The following is a 23,077-nucleotide window of genomic DNA, read 5'->3' as shown; positions in this document are numbered from 1 at the left end:
AACGTCAGCAGCGCATTCTCGCTCTTTTCTCTCTGACGGCGAAATAACACACACCCTCTCACTTGTCTCATTTGCTCTGGTTAAATAGTGCTTGTATTGCACACAATTTTACTAATTCCCAGGGGTTTCGTGCTCACACAAAAAGCATGCGCACAACTGATCTATATAAGCGGTGCATACCCACATTAGACTGCCTCTTAAACAGATCGCAAGTGCCAAAATGAGTGGTTTACTACGCTTAAACGGTCAAATACACACAAAATTATGTCATAATTACCGTCTTGGCGAGTATTCAGTTAAATACAGTCAGTTCTGGAAAGTAGATAGTTCAGAAAGGTAACGCATGTGTAAGAGTATTTTGAATCCGTGCATAAACTCTTAAAGTGAAGATAAAGTAAAGATAAATACAATAGAACAAAGATACAAATAACATAAACAGTGCTTTATTTTTTTCAGGTACGTTTAACAGTATTCAGGTACAGAAATTGAATAATGTATATTAACACAGCATAGTCTTCACTGTATACATTAAGTATAATTAATCTTTGTTAAAGTTACAAAAAGGATTTTCTCTTTGTATTTTGTTGTATGATTAACATTAATGACAGACAGCAGCAGGAATATTAGGCTACTGTCACTTTAAGACAAAATGCACAGATCCAATATAATGACACACATCGGTTTTCTTTCTCAATTGTTTACGTTCACGTAAGCCATAAGCGACTGTTTATGAGGATACTCACCAAGACAGGCATTTGGACATAATTGTGCTGGTATGTGTCCGTTCAAGCACAATAGATATGGAAGAGAACGGAATTCTGTGTTCATGTTCTGTCTGTGCATGCCCACAGAAAACAGCACTCAAGTTCCAAATTGAGTTTTCTTTTGCATCTTTTCGCACTAGAATGTTTCAAAATCACATGCTTTTCTGGTCTGTACGGATCAACTACGATCCCTACTTTTGACATAGCACATCCAGCGATGTGACAATTGCGGATGCACATCGCGATATCGATTCTAAAACGATATATCGTGCAGCCCTAGTAATAAGTGATTCTGAGCCGGTATTGAGTGAGCTCTCATGAGACTGATGATTGCATCAAAACCTTGCCCGAAAGGGCAGCCATTCTCAGGTAAGGACATGAAATTCATTTGTTTCTCCTTGATTGAGCATCAGTAGGGAATAAGCATTCATTTTCAGAGCACAGGGAGGAGGGAAACATCGGTTTAAGATTGGGAGTGTAATTTTCTTGTTTAATGTACCATGCGCAAAAAATACGATCTGGCATGTTCCTCTAGAATTGTAATTAAAGACACGACGGAAGGGTGGCAAATTATCTCCAGCATCAGAATAGGGGAGCTGAATAACTTGGCCTTCTAATATCTTCTCTCGTTCATTTGAGTGACCCTCTTAAGAGTTATTGAGGGATGAAGAAGAGAATGACATCAGCAGAATCAAAAGTGCAATACCAAAGAATTGCTACAAACAAAAAAATATTCAACTAAAGTAACTGTCAGGGGACGAAAGCCAGCGGAAAACCAGGACAATGTGAAGAAGTGCGAGCTGAAGTTGAAGAGTTACCTTGTCTGCATCAACTTTCCCTTTGCCAAACTCTGACCTCCAGAACTGCAAGGTCTGTTCTAGAGTAAGACCAATGCCCTTGAGGAAGAGGCCGTACTGCATGCGTCCACCGTGCCGCAGGTGGTGGTTTTCTTTCAGTGCCTTGTGGAGATGCCTCATACACAGAGGAAAGGACTTGCCCGAGAGCTGGTGGAAGTGAAGAAAAGAAGAGTGGTTATTGCAAATGGCTCATTTTATAAATTTGCCAATTTTAATATGCAGACAGCAATCAATCACCTAAAATACAACAAACACAGAGATCACAAGTCCACTGTGAACACGAAACGACCATGACACAATCACAGTCAATCAAAAGAAATTGTAAATGTACAATTATGTGTCACAAATGATTAGGACAAAAAAACTCACATTTACATGGAATAGCTTTATCGAACCTGGTTAGGATGTGGTAAAATACTGATATGAGGATTCAAAACAGAGGCACTGATTAAAAACGCCTTTGATTTAATGCAAAGGCTTTGATTACAAGAGATTTCAATGCATCCGATAATGTTCAAGTAAAAGCAAAAAATGAAGGACAAAATTTGCATGTGCTGATGAGCCACTTAATTGGAACAGCAACTGGCCCTGAGATGACATCAACAATACAGAAACACACACACACAGAGCAGATCTTTCCACAGACAGCTCTCTTCCTTAGAAACATCTGTGCACATGCACTCCAACCACTAAAGTAGGACATGCTCAATGTCCTAGTAACTTGAGAATTCCAGAAAAGGAAAACTTTAACTTGAGCACAAGTCTCAAGTGCCAAATATAAAGCAAACAGCGGTACAGGCTACTGAGACCAAATACATTTTATGCATCACAATTTTGCTAAATATTGCTTTGCATACATATACATGCATATATACAGATAGAGAAATACATTTAGAGAAATAATGCAACTTTGTCAATAACTTAAGTACTTACTGAATCAATCTGCTCCAGAGAAATTTTCCCAATGTTCTTCTGAATGCTATAGTCCTGACCCAAATAGGCATGGCTACAACAAAGAATAAGGGAACAAATGAAGAGAGCCAATCACAGTGGAAATCACAAGGTCAGATTAGAAAACTGACTAACACGCGCATTATTCAAATGGATTCCTGTTTTCTGGTGAAGGAACATAAAACACTGCACTGCAAAAGACATACCTTGAAACAATACAGATTCTGCAAGATGCAGACCTGACGCCTGCTTAACAATGATATAAAACTGATGCCGGGGCGGGGACACACATAACGACTTGCTGAAAATATTCTAAGACTGAACTGAACACACTTACAGACTTTTTTCAATGACTTGAACAGATTTTAAACCGACTGAACGCAACTGTCTCTGACTCGATGTGTTTGGGCACGATCAGTCGTAAGTATCAAATTACATTCATAATCGGCCTTACAGTGGTTAAGAGAGTCCCCGACTTTAGTTGGAGGCAACTTTGTTAAAGGAACATATATTTTTATACACAAAAAATGTGAACACACTGTAGTAGGGTTTTTTAGGCAAGCAAAATTTTAAACCACTGAAACAAATTTCATATAATTTGAATGATGCAATTTTTTTTGAGATGCCCTCATCTCACTTTCATAATACAGGAGAAAAATTACTAGACATTTGTATTCCCAACACATTTAAGATCCTCTATTTAAAACCAAATGTAGTGTTGACAAAATTGCAACAATATTTCACAGTATTACTGTTTTACTGTATTTGGACGGCATAAAGGCAGCTTTGGTAAGCGAGAGACTTAAAAATAAGTAAATAATAATCTTACCACCAATCTTAACACCACTTATGAACAGTAGTATTTATCTTAATACTGGGGACAAAAATAGTTATAAGTTAGTTAAAAGTTTGTTTCTGCTGTACCTGGTGTAAAATCTAAAAGAAAATAGCATCATAGTCCAGCTTAAGTAAATTCAGAGATGGTTCATTTTTGTTGTAAAAAGTTATTTAGTTCATATATATACATATATATATTTATATATTTATATTACATGGCTTGGTTGAATTCCAATGTAGAATATATATATATATATATATATATATATATATACACATACATACATACATACATACATACATACATATACATATATAGCTGCTCTGGAGAAAACAGTGATGTCATCCAGCTCAGTTCAGTTCTCATATAATGGTGTCAATGCAGGCAGATCAATAATATTGTTGAATATTAAGTGTCCCCATCTAAGCAAGCCAAAAGCCAAAGGGGACAGTGGCTAGGAACCAAAGGCTGGTCCTACCAAACAGTGCCTCATCCACTGAGGCTGTGTGTGATGGTACGAATAATTAAGCATTTCCAGGTCCTGCTCTTTGCACATTCCTTCACTGTTCAGCTCCATGCCGGCCCTTCACACCCTCTTATCTGGCCTGCCCAGTGCTGACATAAAGTAAAAGAGTCTACTAGCCAATCCTCCGCAGCCACAACTGTCGCCTCTAAAGACACATCCAATTAAATGCTCTCATTCAGAGTCCATCAAAAAGCAAATGAATTGACTGCTGGGAATGCTGCCATTGTTTCCTTTCATGCGAGCAAGTGGAGGGACACGGTTGCCCGTGCAGGCGACGTGGCCAATGACGGAGAGGCCCAGTATTTATCTACATTGGTATCCCCGCTTGGCTGCAGCCAAAATGCAAGCCCAGGTTCACTTGAGGAAAACACTTGGTGCATCATAATGGGACTGTACCAAGACCATTAATGAAATAGACTGAATAGAAACGAGCAAGAGATAAAGAAAAGCAGTTGGAGTCACTTTGGGTGCCGGCTGGCCTCGAGTGGGCCGTTTGATCTGTCCTCAGTAGGCCAAGGAAATTGAAAAACAACTGTGTGAATGTTTTCAATGAAATTATTTTTCAAAGAAACAAAAAAGGAAAGCCCCATGTGGATGTGTGCAAAGTTACTGCCTTAAATTGTAGCAGCTGTATTAATCACAATGCCATAAAGAATATAGTTTTATGTAAGAAGTGATGAACATTTTCTAATGACGTCAATTACCTGAGGTGGCTCAAAAGAGGCTGGAGTCGTTCATCAGACTGTACCGCTGGCAAGGACCGTGCAGTCATCTACAAGAAAAAAATATATAATTAAAAATAAATTAAGGGTCAGAGTTTAAAGTAATTTTACAGCAATGCAGTAAAGTAAAAAAAAAAAAACAAGTCAATAACTGGAGCATGAACTATGAATTTATCCAAACAGCATAACACATAATATTCCTAGGGTAATAAAAAGTACCCAATGGACAGAAAGACTTTTGGATGCCCAAAAGATACAAAAATAATAATAATTACTTCCAAACCAAATGAACACAAAAGAAAAAAGTGAAAAAGTCTTCTTAAGTAGTTGAAATTGTGTCAAAACAAATCTCAGGGTTTTTTTGTTGTTGTTTTTTTCCAGTAAATAATGTTTTTAAACATGTCTACCACAAGATCATAAATCAACTTCGCCGCTAAAGTGGCAGGATATCGGTTAACTGAAGCAAAACGGAGACAATGATGAAGAGACGTGGAGGTCTGAGGATGATCAAGCTATCGAGACTGCAGTGAAACTGCAGCGTAGGCAGCAAATGTTCCAGTCCAATGACCACAGACACACAACCTTTAAAACTAAATCATCCACCATCCAACTCCACAACACTGTTTCATTAAAACAAATGTATCAAATGACGACATTCATGGATTTAGAGGAATAAAAAGGATGAAAGCTCAGCAGTGTAGAAAAAAAAGACGACGAAAAAAAAGCTCAAATAAAGAGTGCCAAGACTTGTGCCAGGGTTTTCAGAACGGTCATGTGGGTAATCCTTATCAAGTAGGCCAATAAAAGTAGCTTGACCATTTTTAGGGCCCGAGCACCGATGGTGAGAGGACCCTATTGTTTTTGCTCCGTTTATTATTAGGGCCCGAGCACCGATGGTGAGAGGACCCTATTGTTTTTGCTCCGTTTATTATTATTCTTCTTCTCCAAAGTGAATCGCTTTTTAGAGGGCCTAAACATGCTCGAAAACTCATGAAACTTTGCACACGCTTCAGAAGTGGTGAAAATTTACGTGTGATATGGTTTTCAGAATTGGGGGGGGCAAATTCGGTAAATTATTGCCCCCACATTTTGCCCCGGCTCCTGGTTTCACGTACAGGTATGAAATTTGGTACATACATGTAATGACCCAATACCTACAGAAAAGTCTCTTGGAGCATAGCCCTAAACACAACAGGAAGTGAGCTATTTTGAACTTCCTCCTGGATTTTGGGCATTTTTCGTAATTTCCTGATGTTGTACTTTAACGAACTCCTCCTACAGATTTGATCTGATACTCTTCAAATTTGGTGAGTGTAATCTTAAGGCCTTTGTGACGTTAAATTGCGAAGATCTAGAGTTTTCGTCGAAGGGTGTGCCCTCGGCGGCCTGACAAACATCTATCTATAAATTACAGGAACGTCTGTCTGTCTGTCTGTCTGTGTGTGTGTGTGTCTGTTCCTCGCATATCTCTCGAACCGTTAGTCCGATTGATTTCAAACTCGACAGGTGTCTTGCCACGGGCACGAGTAAGTGCAGTGCCAAGTTTGACATTGTTTGGATGAGAAATGCAAAAGATATCGTTAAATATATCATTTTTAGAAGGTTGTGGTTTAAAAATAAACATTCTGACATTAGAGAGTTGTATCGGTCAAAGAAGCCCCAAGAAGGCTGTGGTTTAAAAATAAACATTCTGACATAAACACTCAGTCAGCTACACTGTTTACTTCTGAATATTATAGTTTGGTTCCCGAACGTGATAAATCCATCTATCTATAAATTACAGAAACGTCCGTCTGTCTGTCTGTGTGTTATTCGCATATCTCTCGAATGTGAGATAACCACTAAATGTGTGAAAACCACTATTTTCTGTTTCAAACTTTCACATAGCATCTTTAGGTTATAACAACATTGAAAATCAAAATCTGGATTTGAATTTTTTAAGATTTATTATAAAAACGGATTATTTTTTCCCAAAAATGCAATAAATTCATGACTTTTTTTTTTTTTTTTTAAATGCTATTAATCCATTGAATCAATATAAAGTTATTTTTGATCATATTGCCATCGCAAGAAATATCTCCTGAACTTTTTTGACGGCGATCAGCTCACAAAAACTGATTTTGCACGGGCACTTTGCACTGCTCCCTGAATCGAGGTGCTTATTCATTTGTGGATGTAAACTGAATCTGTAAGTCAGCTATGCTGTTAGTGTTTACTTCTGAATATTATATTTCATTCTGGTGCGCTTAACGTTGTCGCTACTGTGTAATAGTAGCCTATGCTATTCACCAACTAAACATATCCTATTCAATGCGTTCACAGTCTCTTTCACGGGCATCATTTGTAGTTGCCTATTCACAAACTGTTTGCTCAAGCATAGCGTTTTCTCGGAGTTCACTGTGTGCTTTTTACCATGCACAAATAAAAATGTCACTGAACTTTTGCTGTGTAATTGTAACAATGAGCACACACCAAACCAACAATTACTAAAAACACACACAAAAACTGATTTTGCACGGGCATTTTTTGCACTAGTTCACCCAATTTCGGCCTTTTGGTGATATATGCATGATCAGATAAGTTCAATATTAATGTTGCTTGCAGTTCTGATGTTGCTAGGCAACCACAGACAGCCTGCAGTAACTCAGGCATACAATTTTCAATCTGCCACAAACTTCACATGTTTGATAAGAGTCCTGTCCTGAACACATGCCAATGCTCATTATGATTATAGCAATAGCACCACCTGCTGGTAGCAGGAAGTGTGGCAAATACAAAACGTGCTCGAAAAATCATGAAACTTTGCACACGCTTCAGAAGTGGTGACAATTTACGTGTGATGTGGTTTTAAAAATTGGGTGGGGCAAAATGGCTTACTTATTGCCCCTACATTTTGCCCCGGCTCGACGTTTCACGTACAGGTATGAAATTTGGTACACACATGTAAAGACCCAATACCTACAAAAAAGTCTCTTGGAGCATAGCCCTAAACACAACAGGAAGTCAGTTATTTTGAACTTCCTGTCAGATTTTGGGCAGTTTTTGCCATTTCCTGATGTTGTACTTTAACAAACTCCTACAGTTTTGATCTGATCCTCTTCAAATTTGGTGAGTGTAATCTTAAGGCCTTTCCTAAAGGTGCCGGGTGGCGGTGGCAGGGGTGCGAGGGCCCTTTTCATCGCTGCTTGCAGCTTTAATTAGGGCCCGAGCACCGATGGTGAGAGGACCCTATTGTTTTTGCTCCGTTTATTAGGGCCCGAGCACCGATGGTGAGAGGACCCTATTGTTTTTGCTCCGTTTATTATTATTCTTCTTCTCCAAAGTGAATCGCTTTTTAGAGGGCCTAAACATGCTCGAAAACTCATGAAACTTTGCACACGCTTCAGAAGTGGTGAAAATTTACGTGTGATATGGTTTTCAGAATTGGGGGGGGCAAATTCGGTAAATTATTGCCCCCACATTTTGCCCCGGCTCCTGGTTTCACGTACAGGTATGAAATTTGGTACATACATGTAATGACCCAATACCTACAGAAAAGTCTCTTGGAGCATAGCCCTAAACACAACAGGAAGTCAGCTATTTTGAACTTCCTCCTAGATTTTGGGCATTTTTCATAATTTCCTGATGTTGTACTTTAACGAACTCCTCCTACAGATTTGATCTGATCCTCTTCAAATTTGGTGAGTGTAATCTTAAGGCCTTTGTGACGTTAAATTGCGAAGATCTAGAGTTTTCGTCGAAGGGTGTGCCCTCGGCGGCCTGACAAACATCTATCTATAAATTACAGGAACGTCTGTCTGTCTGTCTGTCTGTGTGTGTGTGTGTCTGTTCCTCGCATATCTCTCAAACCGTTAGTCCGATTGATTTCAAACTCGACAGGTGTCTTGCCACGGGCACGAGTAAGTGCAGTGCCAAGTTTGACATTGTTTGGATGAGAAATGCAAAAGATATCGTTAAATATATCATTTTTAGAAGGTTGTGGTTTAAAAATAAACATTCTGACATTAGAGAGTTGTATCGGTCAAAGAAGCCCCAAGAAGGTTGTGGTTTAAAAATAAACATTCTGACATAAACACTCAGTCAGCTACACTGTTTACTTCTGAATATTATAGTTTGGTTCCCGAACGTGATAAATCCATCTATCTATAAATTACAGAAACGTCCGTCTGTCTGTCTGTGTGTTATTCGCATATCTCTCGAATGTGAGATAACCACTAAATGTGTGAAAACCACTATTTTCTGTTTCAAACTTTCACATAGCATCTTTAGGTTATAACAACATTGAAAATCAAAATCTGGATTTGAATTTTTTAAGATTTATTATAAAAACGGATTATTTTTTCCCAAAAATGCAATAAATTCATGACTTTTTTTTTTTTTTTTCAAAATGCTATTAATCCATTGAATCAATATAAAGTTATTTTTGATCATATTGCCATCGCAAGAAATATCTCCTGAACTTTTTTGACGGCGATCAGCTCACAAAAACTGATTTTGCACGGGCACTTTGCACTGCTCCCTGAATCGAGGTGCTTATTCATTTGTGGATGTAAACTGAATCTGTAAGTCAGCTATGCTGTTAGTGTTTACTTCTGAATATTATATTTCATTCTGGTGCGCTTAACGTTGTCGCTACTGTGTAATAGTAGCCTATGCTATTCACCAACTAAACATATCCTATTCAATGCGTTCACAGTCTCTTTCACGGGCATCATTTGTAGTTGCCTATTCACAAACTGTTTGCTCAAGCATAGCGTTTTCTCGGAGTTCACTGTGTGCTTTTTACCATGCACAAATAAAAATGTCACTGAACTTTTGCTGTGTAATTGTAACAATGAGCACACACCAAACCAACAATTACTAAAAACACACACAAAAACTGATTTTGCACGGGCATTTTTTGCACTAGTTCACCCAATTTCGGCCTTTTGGTGATATATGCATGATCAGATAAGTTCAATATTAATGTTGCTTGCAGTTCTGATGTTGCTAGGCAACCACAGACAGCCTGCAGTAACTCAGGCATACAATTTTCAATTTGCCCCAAACTTCACATGTTTGATAAGAGTCCTGTCCTGAACACATGCCAATGCTCATTATGATTATAGCAATAGCGCCACCTGCTGGTAGCAGGAAGTGTGGCAAATACAAAACGTGCTCGAAAAATCATGAAACTTTGCACACGCTTCAGAAGTGGTGACAATTTACGTGTGATGTGGTTTTAAAAATTGGGTGGGGCAAAATGGCTTACTTATTGCCCCTACATTTTGCCCCGGCTCGACGTTTCACGTACAGGTATGAAATTTGGTACACACATGTAAAGACCCAATACCTACAAAAAAGTCTCTTGGAGAATAGCCCTAAACACAACAGGAAGTCAGTTATTTTGAACTTCCTGTCAGATTTTGGGCAGTTTTTGCCATTTCCTGATGTTGTACTTTAACAAACTCCTCCTACAGTTTTGATCTGATCCTCTTCAAATTTGGTGAGTGTAATCTTAAGGCCTTTCCTAAAGGTGCCGGGTGGCGGTGGCAGGGGTGCGAGGGCCCTTTTCATCGCTGCTTGCAGCTTTAATTATTATTCTTCTTCTCCAAAGTGAATCGCTTTTTAGAGGGCCTAAACATGCTCGAAAACTCATGAAACTTTGCACACGCTTCAGAAGTGGTGAAAATTTACGTGTGATATGGTTTTCAGAATTGTGGGGGGCAAATTCGGTAAATTATTGCCCCCACATTTTGCCCCGGCTCCTGGTTTCACGTACAGGTATGAAATTTGGTACATACATGTAATGACCCAATACCTACAGAAAAGTCTCTTGGAGCATAGCCCTAAACACAACAGGAAGTGAGCTATTTTGAACTTCCTCCTGGATTTTGGGCATTTTTCGTAATTTCCTGATGTTGTACTTTAACGAACTCCTCCTACAGATTTGATCTGATACTCTTCAAATTTGGTGAGTGTAATCTTAAGGCCTTTGTGACGTTAAATTGCGAAGATCTAGAGTTTTCGTCGAAGGGTGTGCCCTCGGCGGCCTGACAAACATCTATCTATAAATTACAGGAACGTCTGTCTGTCTGTCTGTCTGTGTGTGTGTGTGTCTGTTCCTCGCATATCTCTCGAACCGTTAGTCCGATTGATTTCAAACTCGACAGGTGTCTTGCCACGGGCACGAGTAAGTGCAGTGCCAAGTTTGACATTGTTTGGATGAGAAATGCAAAAGATATCGTTAAATATATCATTTTTAGAAGGTTGTGGTTTAAAAATAAACATTCTGACATTAGAGAGTTGTATCGGTCAAAGAAGCCCCAAGAAGGCTGTGGTTTAAAAATAAACATTCTGACATAAACACTCAGTCAGCTACACTGTTTACTTCTGAATATTATAGTTTGGTTCCCGAACGTGATAAATCCATCTATCTATAAATTACAGAAACGTCCGTCTGTCTGTCTGTGTGTTATTCGCATATCTCTCGAATGTGAGATAACCACTAAATGTGTGAAAACCACTATTTTCTGTTTCAAACTTTCACATAGCATCTTTAGGTTATAACAACATTGAAAATCAAAATCTGGATTTGAATTTTTTAAGATTTATTATAAAAACGGATTATTTTTTCCCAAAAATGCAATAAATTCATGACTTTTTTTTTTTTTTTTTTAAATGCTATTAATCCATTGAATCAATATAAAGTTATTTTTGATCATATTGCCATCGCAAGAAATATCTCCTGAACTTTTTTGACGGCGATCAGCTCACAAAAACTGATTTTGCACGGGCACTTTGCACTGCTCCCTGAATCGAGGTGCTTATTCATTTGTGGATGTAAACTGAATCTGTAAGTCAGCTATGCTGTTAGTGTTTACTTCTGAATATTATATTTCATTCTGGTGCGCTTAACGTTGTCGCTACTGTGTAATAGTAGCCTATGCTATTCACCAACTAAACATATCCTATTCAATGCGTTCACAGTCTCTTTCACGGGCATCATTTGTAGTTGCCTATTCACAAACTGTTTGCTCAAGCATAGCGTTTTCTCGGAGTTCACTGTGTGCTTTTTACCATGCACAAATAAAAATGTCACTGAACTTTTGCTGTGTAATTGTAACAATGAGCACACACCAAACCAACAATTACTAAAAACACACACAAAAACTGATTTTGCACGGGCATTTTTTGCACTAGTTCACCCAATTTCGGCCTTTTGGTGATATATGCATGATCAGATAAGTTCAATATTAATGTTGCTTGCAGTTCTGATGTTGCTAGGCAACCACAGACAGCCTGCAGTAACTCAGGCATACAATTTTCAATCTGCCACAAACTTCACATGTTTGATAAGAGTCCTGTCCTGAACACATGCCAATGCTCATTATGATTATAGCAATAGCACCACCTGCTGGTAGCAGGAAGTGTGGCAAATACAAAACGTGCTCGAAAAATCATGAAACTTTGCACACGCTTCAGAAGTGGTGACAATTTACGTGTGATGTGGTTTTAAAAATTGGGTGGGGCAAAATGGCTTACTTATTGCCCCTACATTTTGCCCCGGCTCGACGTTTCACGTACAGGTATGAAATTTGGTACACACATGTAAAGACCCAATACCTACAAAAAAGTCTCTTGGAGCATAGCCCTAAACACAACAGGAAGTCAGTTATTTTGAACTTCCTGTCAGATTTTGGGCAGTTTTTGCCATTTCCTGATGTTGTACTTTAACAAACTCCTACAGTTTTGATCTGATCCTCTTCAAATTTGGTGAGTGTAATCTTAAGGCCTTTCCTAAAGGTGCCGGGTGGCGGTGGCAGGGGTGCGAGGGCCCTTTTCATCGCTGCTTGCAGCTTTAATTATTATTATTATTCTTCTCCAAAGTGAATCGCTTTTTAGAGGGCCTAAACATGCTCGAAAACTCATGAAACTTTGCACACGCTTCAGAAGTGGTGAAAATTTACGTGTGATATGGTTTTCAAAATTGGGTGGGGCAAATTCGGTAAATTATTGCCCCCACATTTTGCCCCGGCTCCTGGTTTCACGCACAGGTATGAAATTTGGTACATACATGTAATGACCCAATACCTACAAAAAAGTCTCTTGGAGCATAGCCCTAAACACAACAGGAAGTGAGCTATTTTGAACTTCCTCCTAGATTTTGGGCATTTTTCGTAATTTCCTGATGTTGTACTTTAACGAACTCCTCCTACAGTTTTGATCTGATCCTCTTCAAATTTGGTGAGTGTAATCTGAAGGCCTTTGCGACGTTAAATTGCGAAGATCTTGAGTTTTCGTCGAAGGGTGTGCCCTCGGCGGCCTGACAAACGTTCACCCAATTTCAGCCTTTTGGTGATATATGCATGATCAGATAAGTTCAATAATAATGTTGCTTGCAGTTCCGATGTTGCTAGGCAACCACAGACAGCCTGCAGTAACTCAGCCATACATTTTTCAATCTGCCCCAAACTTCACATGTTTGATAAGAGTCCTGTCCTGAACACATGACCATGCTCATTATGGTTATAGCAATAGCGCCACCTGCTGGTAGCAGGAAGTGTGGCAAATACAAAACGTGCTCGAAAAATCATGAAACTTTGCACACGCTTCAGATGTGGTGAAAATTTACGTGTGATGTGGTTTTCAAAATTGGGTGGGGCAAAATGGCTTACTTATTGCCCCTATATTTTGCCCCGGCTCCTGGTTTCACGTACAGGTATGAAATTTGGTACATACATGTAAAGACCCAATACCTACAAAAAAGTCTCTTGGCGCGTAGCCCTAAACACAACAGGAAGTCAGCTATTTTGAACTTCCTCTCAGATTTTGGGCAGTTTTTGCCATTTCCTGATGTTGTACTTTAACAAACTCCTCCTACAGTTTTGATCTGATCCTCTTCAATTTTTTTTTTGAGTGTTACTGGTAATGCAAAACCACAATTTTTTCATTTACTTGGTTTAACACGACTGAGTTACCCTTGAGCAAGGCACCTAACTCCCAATTGCTCCGAGTGTGTGTGTTCACTACTCGATACTCCTTGTGTGCACTAACTTGGATGGGTTAAATGCAGAGGACAAACTCCGAGTATGGGCTGTCATCCTTGGCCTTCACGTCACTTCACTTTTCATTCTCTCTCAGTGTAATGCCTAAGAGTAGTGTTTATAAGCGATGCTTTGTTCGCAGAGGTTACCAGGGAAACAGCTCTATTTCTGCAGTTCCATAAGTGCCACCTACTGTGTAGTACCCCAGAGTGCAGTCTGGACGATGGGGCGGGGCGACACTTTTAGGCGGGGCGACACGTGTCGCTCCGCCCACACCCAATTTAATTGGTTTATAATACAGCAATCTTATTAGTGTAGACGATTCAGGTCTGAGCATGCGCATTCCTTTAAGTACGATTTTATGAATGATTTGGCCGTATTAAAGAAATATTAAATGCTAACTTTAATCGTAGGCTATATGTTGTCGGTTTACTATGGTAATTTTAGTTAAGATCTATTGGCTAATGTTTTATTGTACTTAAGAAACAGAATGGATGAAGTTATTGTTTAAAAACGAACGCAGGCCTACTTCAAGGAGATGTTTTACAAACTCGGGATTTTACCCAAAGGATGATAATTCACTGTAAGAATGTAAAAGCAGCTGATTTTAATTTTTAAAGCACGACCGTTTTTTGTTGTCATTTTTTTAGCGAGATGTTGTCCAATGCGTGCGTTATTTGGTAGGCTACAGTGCAAATAAAATGTTTAATGGCAAACTCACGTTTCTTTGTTAATAAAATGCGGGCCTGTTGGTTCTGTAAAATCCCTATGTTATAGTTTTAAAGATTCATGTTTTCTATAAGTGTCGACCGTAGGCTACAATTCGACTATCTGTTACTGTGACATCAGGCCATTGGGTTTTGTGCGTTGGCTACAATAGAATTAAAACCGTGTAGTGCTGAAATGTGAAAATAAATAAATAAATAAATATGTATTTACTAAAACAGATTTATTATATCGATCTGGGCTTGTATACTATTTGGTAGGCTAGCCTATTATTGTCTTATTTGTCACTGTGGTTTTGCTTTAAAATAAAATAAAACAAACTTTCGGATTTATCCGATGTTTTACTGAAATACAGTGAATTATCATAATTTGTGTAAAATCCCGAGTTTGTGTTTATTCACTGATCCTAATGGAAAAACGAAGAAGCATTTACGAATGATTTGAAATTCCGGAGCCCTGCATGACATGCGGAAAAATATTGTCTAGCCTATATCAGCCTATAGAAATGATCTCTCCTTTGATAGCCTATATGCCAGTAATTTCATGCTGTCATGATCATTGCTCACTAAAAGTGGCACTGACTTACCTGCAGGGTAAATTAATAAATATAAGAGTAGGCTATCTAAATTTCAAACAGTAATTTATCAGCTACATATTTCGTGATATTGCCTAGCCCTAAAACTGCTCAATATTAGCCTAAAGCTTACAATATGATTTTTTGTAAAGCTGCTTTGAGACGATGTGAATTGAGCGCTATACGAATACATTTTGACAGTAACTTCATCTAACATGATTCGTAAATTCAGCAAAATATTATCCAATTGATCATTAGGCTACTGAAATCGGAAATCCCCATGGTTATCATCACTTAATATTTCTGTAGTATGGCCAAACAGCGTCGTAGTCGTAGATCATTCATAAACTCCTACCATAGACTCGTACATAAAGGAATGCGCATGCAATTAGATTGCTGTATTATAAACCAATAAAATCAGGTGTGGGCGGAGCGACACGTGTCGCTCCGCCTAAAAGTGTCGCCCCGCCCCATCGTCCAGACTGCACTCTGGGGTTACTCCCTACTGTCGGAGAGTGGATTTACATTTTCATTCAGCTTGTCTGCCATTTTTGTTCAGACCAATGCGAAAATCAGACCAAATATTTTTAGTAAATTCTAAACAGTATATGAAATTCTACAAATCTCAACATTTCGGATAAAATGGTAGCCTATGTACAATTGTTTATGCTAGCAGATAAAATGCCTATCATTTTAAGTGATTCTATTTATTTAAAAAAAATTAAAAATTAAATGTGAGGTTTATCATTTTAAAAAACTTTTTTTGTCAAAACTTTAAGAGCATGCAGTACCCTAACATGTTGTTGCAAGTCTACCATCCAATATATTTGTTTGTTTAAAATTCGTCCATTGCTGTTAATGTTATTTTAATGTTTATGCAAACAAAAAATCCATAGTGTTGCTAATTTTATTTGTTGTTGTTGATTTGCGACATAAAACTTGGTGAAATGATTTCAGTGAGTGTATCAGTATTCAGTACTTTTTGAAAATTTCCAGCACATTTTAACAATACCATGATATTGATATCCGTGATCATTTTAGTCAATATAATGGTGATATGAAATGTTCATACCGTTTCATCTCTAGTGGGGACACTGCAAATGTTGGCAGGACCAGTAAAAAAAAATCCTTATCAGTAATGGGTGACTTAATATTATTCCAAAAGCCAGAATTTGACAAATATCATTAAACAGCCAGAAAAGTACTCCGTTATTTATTTATTTATTTTTGCCTTTTCTGGGCAATTCTGACACTTCTGAAAATCAAATCGACTGAACATACAAACTCTATAAAACAATCATTTTGTGCTTTTGTATTATCAAGTGAAATCCAAACCACATATCATTGGAGATAAAAGCTCAGTGCAAACTCTTTGTCAGATGGGAAGCAGCTTTCAATTTCATGCTCATTTAATGAGACACTCCCAGTAATGTCTCATCTCTGTCCTCCATGGCCATGAGAAGCCATTACAGAAACACACATCGGCCACGACAGCTCACTAACGGCAGAGAGAACGAGGCACAGTCATTACGCCACAACAGCCATGTTGGTGATCCAGATAATTGGCAGGAAATAGAAGTCAGAAGCAGGAAAGTGGCGTAGAGAGCTGCCGTGCTGAGGGTCAGTGTACAGCGCTGCAGAGAGCCAATAGAGAGATGAGAAACATGGTGGCGGTGGCCCTGAGCCAGATCCCTTCTGTCCATTCCTGAGCATGACAATCACTTTCAGTTGAGCTTGTCAGGTATATAAGACGCTGATAGAACGCTAGATTGGAGCCTGATGTGATTTTCACAAGGTCATACCCATCACTTTACTACTGCAATAAAATAATTATAATTTACTAAATACTTTTCCACACAGAATATGTACACAAAATGTGTAAATTAATAAATACAAAATTTAGCTTTATTTTATTTTGGGAAAAAACAATAATAGATATGCGAAACAATTCAATATACACAATTACATGAATAATGAGGACATAATGAACGGAGATGACTAACATGTGGTTTATGAATATTCTCGGGACTAAAAGGAAACGGACTAAACATATGCTTACCATCTTTCTGTCTGGATTAAACACGTCATTTGTTACGGTGTTGCTATACTGGATAAAGATATTATTCTATGACAATAGAAAAAAAAAAAAGTGCAGACATTCCTCCACAGAGAGATAATTGCAGCATCTCCATCTTCTTCGAATGGAATTCTTAATAACCATTACAAGGAAATCAGGACATCATCTCAAAGAAAAAAATTCATGTCAGTCCCCTTAAAACGAGAATCTAAATTGTTAATTTTCTGTTACTTGAGTCTAGCAATTCAGAAACACAATGTGTACAAATTAAACACTTTGTGGAGAGTATGGTGAGACTTCCTTTTTAACAGATTATCATGTTGGTTGCTTGAGACACATTACTAGGGAACAGATGTCTCTAAATATGCTTGCTGAGACAAATAAGGGACAACTGGAAAGACAACTCCCCCATCAGGTCAAAGCAAGCAATGCAAGGACATCCTTACAACAAACTCCAGCTGAACAAATACAGTACAGTGTGTCATTTCATATAGGAACAGCATATCTGTAACTTTCCATTTATGTTTGGATACAACATCACCATCTGACAGAATGCTGAAAAAACGTATCAAACATGCCAACTTGAAGCTTTAAGTTTGATATGCAATTTTTTTTTAAATTTACTTGAGATGGTGTCACTTCAGCATAGAAGCTGGTTTCCACTATGGAATAAAAAAAAATTAAAAAGGTAATTGCAACTTTTTCACAGAATTGTGTAATATAAACTAGCAATCGCGAGTTATAAAGTTGCATTATATAAAGTCACAACTGAATTCTGACTTTTTTTCTCAGAATTGCACTTTTCTAAGTCTGGCACACAATTGCAGCTTATAAAGTCAGAATGGTGAGATATAAACTTGCAAAGTACGGAAGCCCTAAGAGGCCATGGATTATATATTCTTGTTTTCTCGTGATCTCGAGATAACAAAAGTGGTTTTCTTGTTATCACGACTTAAAATAAAAATAAAACCTAACTAACTGCAAATTTATCTAATGAACATCAATATTAGTTTAACAATGAACTAGTATTAGAATTAACTAATATGATTAAATATCAGCAAAAACGAATTATATCGAAATCGGTAAAGCATCTCAAATAAGTATTGTTAAATCAAAATTGGTATCACAACCGCAAAATCAATTGACTTTCACCAATAAAAATATAAAGAGTTATTTAAACAAGCCTCCTCTCTGAACATGTCGTACTGACACATGAGCTGGCAAAGGAAAATGTGAAATTGTCCAGACAGGAAAAGCTAATGAACGGACTGGTCCAGATGGTGATTCAACTGTGATGAAACATACAAGACATAATTGAGAGGCATGCTATGCAGGGACTTTATCTCCTGGATCGCACTTGTGCAAACTGTTAGAGGTTACGCAAAATGGCGAGAAGACGATACGGTTAATTGGCATCATTGAGTTCCTGCGAAGGCTTGTTGGGCTCTCTGAGGAGTGGCTAGTAACTGGATTTTGCTTGTTAGCAAAAGCGCCAACAGCTTCTCTATGCGTAAGGAGTCTGGAGATCTATAGTGGAGGGAAGGTACAGTGCACAGCATCATGAGCTCATGAGGCCAATTTAACAAGATTAGCAGCGTGTACATCGCATACTGATATACTGAGCAGGTTTTGTCGATGTAAAGATTACTGTTGGGATTGTCCCAGGCTTAAACATACTGAATAAGTGTACAAATGAAAGAGGGGAGAGATTTGTGTATTGCAACAAAACCTACAGCAACAGGTTTAATTTTACCATGCAAAAAAATGCTTAGAAAAAAAAAAGCTCACAAGAAAAAGCATACTCTGATCAACAAAATCAGTTATTAATATATTGTTGGCGCAAACCAGGTAACATTGGCAGAATAGTATCCTCAGTATCAGTAGCGATTATTTTTTTCTTAAATTTATGGATCAATATGGACAAATGTGTTATTAGAGGAGAAAAACGAAATGAGGAACATACCAATGAAGGAACATATGCAAACAAGAAGAGTCGTAGCATTAGAAGCGAAGGAGAGTAACGTTAAAGGGGGGGTGAAATGCTCATTTTCACTCAATCTCCTGTTAATCTTGAGTACCTATAGAGTAATATTGCATCCTTCATATCTCCAAAAAGTATTTTGTTTTATTAAATTTTTAACATAAAGATAGGCTGTACCGAGTCTTTCCGGAAAAAAACGAGCGGCTGGGGGCGGGCCGTGTGGGCGAAGCTTAGCTGTGCTAACGCGCCAAGCTAGTGACAACACACAGAGACATTTGTTCAACAAACAGTTTTACTCACCGTCCGGTTCCAACGCACGACCGCGAACCTTTATCATTGTGACTGCTCGATCCTTAAGCATTAGACGATCTGCAAATCCGTAGATCTGGGCTTTGTTTATAAAACAATCATCGTCGAAATGCAGGGAACAAAAGTCTTACACAACTCCGTTTATGCTCAGGAAAACAAACTGCCACGGGTTCCTTAACGCTGGGTTCTTTGGGAATCTGTGCAGGGTTGTCTTGCCCTGGCAACCAAAAACACACTACTTTGGTGACATTGACTTCCCAAAAGCCGGGCAGGGCGCTTTGATGGCGAACTGCTTTCACTCTCTTGCTCTGGTCTACGAGTGCGCGCGCGGCCGCGATCTTACCGGAGAAGTGCCCTTAGGACCCATATAAGGAAATTCCGCCCTATCTTACGTAAGACAGAGCCATACTCGAAAAAAACTTTCCGAAACTTGTGACAAACCGGAAGGAGTATTTTTGGAACAAAAATACTCCTTCAAACGTACAACTTAGTTTTTGAAACTTTGTCCATGTTTAGCATGGGAATCCAACTCTTTACCAGTGTAAAAAACTCAGTATGCATGAAAAAGCATTTCACCCCCCCTTTAACTTTACTGGAAGAACGGAAGAATCAATGAGCGAGATGGGGAGTCTGTTTGCTCTATAGTAAAGTACTTGGTCTATGCAAAACATACAATGTCAAAAAAACATGTCAATTCGATGCGCTTGTTTAATATACTTGCATTTTAAATCGATAAAAATAACAGCATCGGCGCACGTGCGGCTGGAATTATGCTCACTTTGATATGAAGTCACACTTGCACCGTCATTTAAACACACTGTGAAACAAAAACAAATTTCTTGTTGTGTTTGTTGATTTTGCAGAGTGTGACAGAAATAAAATACTGTATGTGCCACTAGAAAACACTGCCTCTTCTGTATAATAATAATAATAATAATAATAATATTATCTGCTAATACCATAACATTAAATCTGATTAGTTTGCATTGGTGACGTCATATGTAAATGATATGGGGAGACTTGCACTTGGACCATTGTGCGGCCCAGTGGAGAAAAAGGTTGAGAACCACTGCATTAGAGGAACTCTGTCTGTCTTACGTGTTGTTTCTGTTTTTCAACAAACCATATTACTGTAGATGCGCCTTCAGATTTGAGATTTTTTTACAGAGAATCTTTACACCCCTAATATATATATACACAACTTGCATTTGATTTTGTCCTCATATTAAACTCTGGGTTTAAAGGGGAGAAATTGGACGACTGCCATTTCATACAATTTTATAAGCAGCTTACAAAAATACATTACTGAGAGTAGAAACTCAGAGCAAACCTTATGAAAGAATCACATGGTTCATCACATGAGAGAATGGCTTAATTTTCATGTCCTAAACGTCTTTATGTGGCACAGCTGAAAGAGTCAAAGACCTTGGAGAAGACAAACCTCTTAAAACCCATAAACCTGCAACAATAACATTTATGTGAACGGGCAGGCTACTCTGTGCAAGCTGCTTAAATCCTGAACCACCACGCTATGAGCTTTAAATGTTTGGAATCGACGATAAAATATTGAGCAGACCTTTCCGCATGTTCCTGAAGATGGATCAGTGTAAAGCCATAAATCAAAAAGCCCACTGTTGCTTTCATAAATCTCCAGATAGGCCAAATTGAGTGTTGGATTAGCATAGTCTGGAGCGAGGCTGCAAAAGTCCTCTCCCCTTTGTTGTTGGAGACATCCGCATCTTGATAAGCAATCAGCAATACCCAAACTGACAAGATTAACTAGAACCACTGAGGGGAACCTGATCAGCAAAGATACAGAGATGAAGGATGCATGTCTAACACGAGGCAGCTTATAAGATTTAAAATATATACTAATATAATATATATATAATATAGCCTTCACCATACCTAGAGATTGGCATGGTTTTATTTCAGTTAGCCTAAAAGCTAGTTTGATTTGCATTGAGAGATGATCTTATGGAAAGTACCCCATGCCAATCTCTAGATATGGTGAAGGCTATGTGATGATGTGGGGCTATTTTAATTCCAAAGGCCAAGAGAACTTTATCAGGATGCATAGTATCCTAAAAAATTTTTTTTTAAAAAACTTAAAAATAAAAATCTGCCTGCCTCTATGGGAATTTAACATAGGGGTGTACTAACTTATGCACCATGTATTTTAAGGAAGAACATTTATTTATTTACGATACATTATTCATTCACAAAGAAAATTGGTGTCCTTAAAGGTTGGATTTTTCCTAATTTTTTAAATTAAGGCATTAAGTTCAATTTCCAAAATATGATTTTTTTATTCCTCTTTTTAGTCAACTTTAGCATGGGTGTATTCACTTATGCATTGCACTGTATATATATATATATATATATATAAAAAAATTAAAGCATTGTTACTTAAATGTAACTTATATTGAAATATAATGCTGTAGCTGTCTAGTACTTTAAAATGCATTTGAGAAAATGCAGAATTTGTTTTAGTCCCTGCACTCTTTAGGTACAGTCTCATTTACCATTATCTAGCAAAATTTTCATGGGTGAATTCCAGTAATTGAAAAAAATGTAATGTCCGCAACACTGCTTTAAACTCTCATTTAATATAAAGGCAACGTTTCGAGCCTGCTGGGTCTTCTTGAGGCAATAAAAAAAAATTATAATAATAATAATAATAATTAAATAAAAAAGGAATTCCAGTAATTTCAATAGGAATCTACTACAACCAATCAGGAATTTTCACGTGAAGTTGAAAAATTTCCCACCGCAGATTATTCAATGGGTTCAATTGCCGCATGGATTGAAAGCGCCTTCTGTGTGAGCGGAGCGTCATATATATTGACAACAGACAATGAACCTTTTCACTAGTGTGATCGCACCTTAATGCTGTAACTTTTCAATTCAATTATAATAATGACAAATAATGGCTGAATCTTTCTATCTTTCCATTCTCAAACAGTGATCAATTTTATAATTTTTTTAAAATAAAATATAATGCAACAAAACTAAAAGTAATATGATTTGTTTACCTAAGAATCTTAATAGACATTTTTGCTTTCTAACATTCAATCCCGAAACTTTTGCGGTTGAAAAACCTTGTAACTCCATTTGAGCTGGATTTTGGAATAATGTTAATAATATAACGATAGACGCAAGTGTCTGACCATACATAAAGCCACAATACTAACTTTGACAACAAGGTGTTTAATCTTTTTAATCAAGGTGTTTTTTTCCCCCCTGAATAGTAGCGGATCTACACTAACCTGAAATTTTTGCTGGTTTCAAAACGAGCTGAATAGGACCTGTCATGGAATCATATCCTTGGATAAACTCCTGCGATCCACAGCTAATGCGAACACATTGTCTTGCGACTTGCATAGCATGACTTGACAGCTGAACGTGGGCATTTCACTCATTTTGGATGCGTCAACGACACATTTGCATAGGCCGTACTATCTGAATTCATGATTGGTTGACTGCCAAATTAAAATCTTAAACGGAACGATAAAATAACATTATTAACCGGTTAAGGGTGATTTCAAATAACCGTTTCTGTTCAGAACGTTAAAACTTGATTTCGTTTTCATTTGAGTGTTCCTGTTAAAATTTCGCTCCTTTCCAGTTTTTGTTTTTGTTCCTTGAACCGGTTCAGAGCCCTCATTGAAATCCAGCTTAATACCAGTCGAGTTCTAACAGCATTTAGATGAGAATTTTGCTTTA

At 37.9% G+C, this 23,077-nt stretch overlaps 1 protein-coding gene across 1 annotated transcript in view; it reads right to left on the bottom strand.

Annotated features, from left to right (window-relative positions):
- The window catches only part of prim2 (DNA primase subunit 2), a 76,739-nt gene that overhangs the window by 31,168 nt on the left and 22,494 nt on the right, over nucleotides 1–23,077 (bottom strand). Inside the window, exons 8-10 of the mRNA XM_079855986.1 lie at nucleotides 4,641–4,708; nucleotides 2,555–2,627; nucleotides 1,583–1,768 (exon numbers count right to left, since the gene is read on the bottom strand). Coding sequence (XP_079712112.1) covers nucleotides 1,583–1,768; nucleotides 2,555–2,627; nucleotides 4,641–4,708 — 327 coding nt within the window. The remainder of the gene's footprint in view (nucleotides 1–1,582; nucleotides 1,769–2,554; nucleotides 2,628–4,640; nucleotides 4,709–23,077) is intronic.

This window comes from Squalius cephalus (genome assembly GCF_949319135.1).
Source record: "Squalius cephalus genome assembly, chromosome: 21".
In the NCBI taxonomy this organism is placed as follows: domain Eukaryota; kingdom Metazoa; phylum Chordata; class Actinopteri; order Cypriniformes; family Leuciscidae; genus Squalius; species Squalius cephalus.
This window is presented reverse-complemented; position numbering and strand designations above follow the sequence as displayed.